This window comes from Salmo salar, chromosome ssa05 (assembly GCF_905237065.1).
Source record: "Salmo salar chromosome ssa05, Ssal_v3.1, whole genome shotgun sequence".
In the NCBI taxonomy this organism is placed as follows: domain Eukaryota; kingdom Metazoa; phylum Chordata; class Actinopteri; order Salmoniformes; family Salmonidae; genus Salmo; species Salmo salar.
The window spans coordinates 53,938,051-53,945,327 of NC_059446.1; the positions used below are offsets into that span (position 1 = coordinate 53,938,051).

Consider the following 7,277-nt stretch of genomic DNA (forward strand, 5'->3'; position numbering starts at 1 on the left):
GTGAAACTATAGGTTCCAGGCTACTAACCCCATCTTTTTGCAAAAGTGTTTTCACCTTGTCATTATGGGGTATTGTGTTCAGATGGGTGAAAACTTGCATTTTTTTAATCCATTTTGAATTAATTTTCTAACGCAAAAAATGTGGAGTAAATCAAGGGGTATGAATACTTTCAGAAGGTACAGTAGTTAGTAGCCTTGGTGAGTAACCCCCACTCATCAGACTTTGCCATATAAGTTTTCCAGGTGGATGTTTCTCAATAGTTCTTGTGCTATGCATCAGTAGGCCTTACACAAATTAGGCAACCACTTGACTGTGCAGATAATGAAGTAAACATGGCAGTTGGTGTTCAGTAAACAGGTACATTGTTTCGGCTTGTTTCAGCTAATTGTTCAACGTTAGTTGATTGCAAGCACTTTCATAGCAAAGCCATGGTAACAAGATTATTTGAGCAATACATCCATATAGTACTGAGGGTGTGTGTGTGTGTGTGTGTGTGTGTGTGTGTGTGTGTGTGTGTGTGTGTGTGTGTGTGTGTGTGTGTGTGTGTGTGTGTGTGTGTGTGTGTGTGTGTGTGTGTGTGTGTGTGTGTGCGCGTGTGTGTGCGTGCAGACTCATTATGAGATGCACCGAACTCTCCTTGGCATTTAGGGTGTTTCTGTTGTTTTGACAGTGATTGTATCATGCATGACCAGTTAACTTGTCTTGAAACCAGATCTGAACTAAAGGAGTTAGTTAGCTTTGGCTTTGATAATAGCACGTCCATGTCCATTTGCTGATTAATAATATATTAAGTTGTTTGTTTCAGTGGTTAAATATAAATCACAGTAGTTCCACAGGTCCAGTACATTTCCAACCTGTATATCTCTCTGATAGATTTTGAGCTGTTTGTTTTGCTTAACAGTGGACTTTCCAACTACTGTTATCAAGCCCGCTGGTTTCCCAACTCTACTGCTGGGAAGTAACGCACCCCACAGGGGATTCACCCCTGGAACTCCTCCCACAGATTGAGCTAACCCTAGACAGGATAAAAGCCAGGGTTGGAGAGGGAAGGCACTATTACAGACCCAGAATAAGCGGTGGAGATGTGGGTCGGCAACTTGCTGTGTCTGGCCGCTCTGGCTGTAGCCCTCTCCTTACCTACATTATCTGATGGAGCTGCACTGCTAGTGTTGTCAGCTCCTAACCTGCTGCGTGTGGGCAGTAATGAGAACATCTTTGTGGAGTCTCAGGACCATGCAGGTGGTCCCCTAAATGTTAAGATCATGGTGAAGAACCACCCTACGCAGAGCAAAGAGCTAGCCTCTAAATCAGTGGTTCTGGATCAAGCAAACAACTTCCAGGCTATGACACAACTGGTCATCCCAGAGGGGGACCACTTTGTGGACGACCCCAAGCAGAAGCAGTATGTGGTCCTGCAGGCCCAGTTCCCTGACCGCCTCCTGGAGAAGGTTGTCCTGGTCTCCTTCCAGTCTGGATACATCTTCATCCAGACTGACAAGACCATTTACACTCCGGCCAGCACCGTCTACTACAGAGTGTTCTCTATGAGTCCTGGCCTGGAGCCTCTGACCAGGGAGATATTTGTGGACAAGGAGGTCGCCAAGAACAAAGAGATCGCAGTCTCTGTGGAGATCATGACTCCTGAGAACATCACCATCTTCAGGGAGATCGTCAACCCAGACAAGGGAGTCAAATCTGGACAGTTCAATCTCCCTGAAATAGTCAGTTTCGGGACATGGCATGTAGTCACGAGGTTCCAGAGCACTCCTCAGAAGACCTTCTCATCTGACTTTGAGGTCAAGGAGTATGTTCTGCCCAGCTTTGAGGTTAGTCTGACCCCAGCTAAAGCCTTCTTCTACGTTGACGACAAAGACCTGACTGTTGACATCACCGCCAGGTATCTATACGGTAAGATAGTGACAGGGACAGGCTATGTGGTGTTTGGTGTCATCACAACAGAGAACGAGAAAAAGAGCTTCCCTGCCTCTCTGCAGAGAGTAGAGATCAAAGAAGGTAAAGGAGTGGCTTGTCTGAAAAAGGAACACATCACACAGACTTTCCCCAACATCAATGATCTGGTCAAACAGTCCATCTTCATATCAGTCAGTGTGTTAACGGAGGGTGGGGGTGAAATGGTAGAGGCAGAGAAGAGAGGGATCCAGATTGTCACTTCGCCATACACCATCCTCTTCAAGAGAACGCCCAAATACTTCAAACCTGGCATGCCCTTCGACGTCTCGGTTTACATTACGAATCCCGACAACTCTCCAGCAAGTGGAGTGGAGATTGAGGTGACTCCAGATAATGCTAAAGGGGTGACCAGGGACAACGGTTTTGCCAAAATTTCACTTAACACCGTGGCATCAGCTAAAGAGCTGGCAATCACTGTGAAGACCAAGGACCCGGCGATCCCCGACAACAGACAGGCGGAGGCCACCATGAAGGCTCTCCCCTACAGAACTTCCACCGGGAACTTTCTCCATGTCGGGGTTGACTCTAATGAGCTGAAGATTGGAGACCCCATTAAGATCAACCTGAACCTGGGACCCACCCCCATACAAATCCATGACCTTACATACATGTTCCTGAGTAGAGGTCAGCTGGTGAAAGTGGGCAGATTCAAAAGACAGGGGAACGCGCTGGTGACACTCTCAGTGCCTGTCTCCAAGGAGATGCTTCCGTCGTTCCGCATCGTAGCGTACTACCATGTGGGAGCAGACGACCTGGTGGCAGACTCTGTCTGGGTTGACATCAAGGTCTCCTGCATGGGCTCACTGAAAGTGACATCGACCAGGCCCAAGGCATCCTATGAGCCTCGTAAGGCTTTCAGTCTGACCGTCACTGGAGACCCGGGAGCTAAAGTAGGACTGGTGGCTGTAGACAAGGGAGTCTACATTCTCAACAGCAAACACCGTCTCACACAGGCCAAGATCTGGGACACCATAGAGAAGCATGATACAGGCTGTACAGCTGGAGGGGGAGCAGACAATATGGGGGTGTTCTACGATGCTGGTCTGGTATTTGAGACCAACACTGCTAAAGGGACTGGGATCAGAACAGACCCCAGCTGTCCTGTTAGTTCTAGGCGGAGACGAGCAGTGACCATCAGTGACGTCATCACTAGTATGGCCAGTAAGTACAATGGTCTGGCCAAGGAGTGTTGTGTGGACGGGATGAGGGACAACACCATGGGATATACCTGTGACAGACGGGCCCAGTACATCACAGATGGGGACGTCTGCATCCAAGCCTTCCTTGTGTGCTGCACTGAGATGGCCTCCAAGAAGACAGAATCCAAACAGGATGCACTGCTGCTTTCACGCAGTGAGGAGGATGACGATGATGAGTACATGCGGTCTGAAGACATTGTGTCTCGTAGTCAGTTCCCTGAGAGCTGGATGTGGGAGGACACCACTCTTCCTGAATGCCCTGACCAAGACAAGCACTGCGATTCCACATCTGTAATAAGGAACAACTTCCTAAAGGATTCCATCACCACCTGGCAAATAACAGCCATCAGCCTGTCTAAAACTCATGGCATCTGTGTGGCAGATCCGTTTGAGATGATAGTTCTAAAGGAGTTCTTCATCGACCTCAAGCTGCCCTACTCAGCCGTCCGCAATGAACAGCTGGAGGTCAAAGCAATCCTCCACAACTACAGCGAAGACCCCATCACTGTGCGTGTGGAGCTGATGGAGAATGGCGAGGTGTGCAGCTCAGCAAGCAAGAAGGGTAAGTACAGGCAGGAAGTGAACATGGATGCCATGTCCACCCGGGTTGTCCCCTATGTCATCATCCCTATGAAGCTGGGCATGCACTCCATTGAGGTCAAGGCATCTGTGAAAAACTCTGGCAGCAATGACGGAGTGAAGAGAGATCTGCGCGTTGTGGCTGAGGGAGTGCTGGTTAAGAAGGAAACCAATGTACTCCTGAACCCGGCTAAACATGGTGGTGAGCAGACGTCACACATACCCAGTGGAGTGCCCCGAAACCAGGTGCCAAACTCTGAAGCTGACACACTGATCAGTGTGACAGGTGGAGAGCAGACCAGTGTGCTGGTGGAGCAGGCCATCAGTGGAGACTCTCTGGGCAGTCTGATAGTTCAGCCAGTCGGGTGTGGGGAACAGAACATGATCTACATGACCCTGCCTGTCATTGCTACACACTACCTGGACAACACCAAAAAGTGGGAGGATATTGGCCTGGACAAACGGAACACAGCCATCAAGTACATCAACATCGGTTACCAACGTGAGCTGGCCTACCGTAAAGAAGATGGCTCCTACGCTGCCTGGGTCCAAAGACAGAGCAGCACCTGGCTGACAGCATACGTGGTGAAGGTGTTTGCCATGTCCAGTACATTAATCAGTGTTCAGGAAAAAGTGCTCTGTAGTGCTGTCAAGTGGCTGATCCTGAACACACAACAGCCAGATGGCATCTTCAATGAGTTTGCTCCTGTCATTCACGCAGAGATGACGGGTAACGTGAGGGGATCGGACAATGACGCCTCCATGACAGCTTTTGTTCTCATCGCCATGCAGGAAGCAAGCTTACTGTGTGAGCAGTCTGTCAACAGCCTACCAGGCAGTATGGTTAAGGCAGTAGCGTACCTCGAGAAGCGTCTGCCCCACCTGACTAACCCTTATGCTGTAGCTATGACCTCCTATGCTCTGGCCAATGCAGAGAAACTCAACAAGGAGACGCTACTGAAGTTCGCCTCTCCACAGCTGGACCACTGGCCTGTCCCTGGTGGTCACCAGTACACACTGGAGGCCACGTCGTACGCCCTGCTTGCCCTGGTCAAGGTGAAGGCCTTCGAAGAGGCCGGTCCCGTAGTCAGGTGGCTCAACAAGCAGAAGAAGGTGGGAGGGGGATACGGATCCACACAGTCCACCATCATGGTGTTCCAGGCTGTGGCTGAGTATTGGAGCCACGTGAAGGACCTGAAAGACTTTGACTTGGACATCAACCTAGAGGTGGCCGGCAGGGCATCAGTCACCAAGTGGTCCATCAACAACAAGAACCAGTTCCACACTCGTACAGACAAGGTCAAGTCCATAGACAAGGACTTGACTGTAAAAGCCTCAGGAAATGGTGAGGCGACCTTGTCAGTGGTAACCCTGTACTATGCCCTGCCAGAGGAAAAGGACAGTGACTGTGAAAGCTTTGACCTCTCTGTCACCCTCACTAAGATGGACAAAACAAGCCACGAGGACGCCAAGGAGTCATTTATGCTCACTATTGAGGTGTTGTATCGTAACTCAGAGAGAGATGCGACCATGTCTATTCTGGACATCGGCTTGCTGACCGGCTTCATTGTAGACACAGACGATCTGAAAAGGTTGTCCAAGGGGAGGGAGCGCTACATAGAGAAGTTTGAGATGGACAAAGTTCTGTCTGAAAGAGGATCTCTCATCCTATATCTGGACAAGGTGTCTCATAAGTTAGAAGACAGAATATCCTTTAAGATCCACAGAGTACAGGAAGTGGGAGTTCTACAGCCAGCTGCCATCTCTGTATATGAATACTACAACCAGAAGCACTGTGTGAAGTTCTACCACCCACAGAGGGAGGGTGGTACTCTGAGCAGACTGTGTCTTGGAGACGTGTGCACGTGTGCGGAAGAGAGCTGCAGTATGCAGAAGAAAGGTGAGCCAGATGTCCAACGCATAGACAAAGCCTGCGGCGCGGGACTGGATTACGTTTACAAAGCTACGGTGGTGGACTCGAAGCTGACGACACACACAGATACTTACACCATGAAGATCGATTTGGTCGTCAAGCCAGGTACTGACGAGGGAGTGGAGGGGAAGAATCGTGACTTCATGGGACTATCCTACTGTAGAGATGTTCTGGGTCTAAAACAGGACAAAACATACATGATTATGGGGAAGTCTGAAGACCTGCACAGAGTGGAGGATAAAGGACTGTTGCAGTACAAGTATGTCCTAGGTGAACAGACATGGATAGAGTACTGGCCCTCACAACAAGAGTGCACATCCAGAAACTACAGAGAAGTCTGCCTGGGCATTGATGAGTTCATCAATCAGATCACAACCTTCGGCTGCCCTGTTTAGTTTCTCTTCTTGCTTTGTTAAATTTAAAATGTTTTAATATTGCAATCCAGGTTGCATGCCCTGTCATAACTCATTGTAACCTATAGAGTGTATGGAGATGAGTTTGCACACTTGGAATATATTCTGTTAGAAACTGACCAGTAAATTATGTACACCGTGGATAAATAATTTTCTCTTGAAAGTTAACATATGATGATGACGACTGCAAATGTCACACTTAAACCTTTAAGTGTACCATTTGTAGTTGTCATCGTCGTTGATTACAATGACATGGTCACATTACTATGACATGGTCACCTCACTCTCTTCTTGGCTTTATTTTAGCACTAAAATGACCCTGCCTGCTGTAATAAGCATGAAAGAAATGCATTAAAGAAACATATTGTCTAATTCCTTTGTGTGCATATCACCAGTCATTATGGGGATTTAATTGTTAATTGGTTTTAAACACCATGCAAAGACATTTAAGTTTAAGGTTGAGTGGGATGGTAACTGTTTTTGTTCACTATTTGAGCACCAAAATGTCCAAATATCTCATTCTGGTCCATATGGCAAGTCAGTCAGAGTACTAAATATCTTTCAGCACTTCATCATTGTTTTTACCAAATGCGATCAGGATTAGCAAACATTTCTCCTGCCCCATATGGCACTAAGCAAATAAGATGAACTGTATAGAAATTAGTCAGGGTAATAGACACTTTCATCACTGCTTTTACCGATGTGGAAACTTGTTTATAGAAACAAGATTATTTATAATCAGTGGTTAATTTATTATGAACAAGGTTTTGACAAAAGGGTTGCAGACAAAGGACACTGATCCTTACCAGGAGGAAGTGTGTCTCCGTCACTGAGCTTTTGTTTTACAGACATGTCATCATGGGAGATATGCAGTATGTATTTTAGCAGACAACAGTACTAGTGGGATCACACACACACACGTGTGCACACACACACACACTGATGCGGAACCTTTCATGTCAGCCTTGGGGATGACACAGCTAGAGGGCTCTGAGTGTTTGAAGGACATTTCAGTCTCAATCGGTGAAGATTAAAGACAAAAACACCAATAATCACCCCACATTAACCATAGCCCAACATCCTCATTCTCTTCCTGAACCCAGATGACAAAGCCTGGTGCTAACATGCGTCCATTGGCGTGATTTTGTCAACATTCTAATTGTGTCCACATTTTTTGACAG

The 7,277-nt window shown here is 47.6% G+C and overlaps 1 protein-coding gene across 1 annotated transcript; it reads left to right on the forward strand.

Moving 5' to 3' along the window:
* Positions 1 to 1,040: 1,040 nt before the first annotated feature.
* LOC106595495 (complement C3) lies at positions 1,041 to 6,468 on the forward strand. Its single transcript, XM_014186867.2, has one exon. The coding sequence runs from the start codon at positions 1,084 to 1,086 to the stop codon at positions 6,076 to 6,078; it is 4,995 nt and encodes a 1,664-aa protein (XP_014042342.2). The 5' UTR covers positions 1,041 to 1,083; the 3' UTR covers positions 6,079 to 6,468.
* The last annotated feature ends 809 nt before the right edge of the window (positions 6,469 to 7,277 follow it).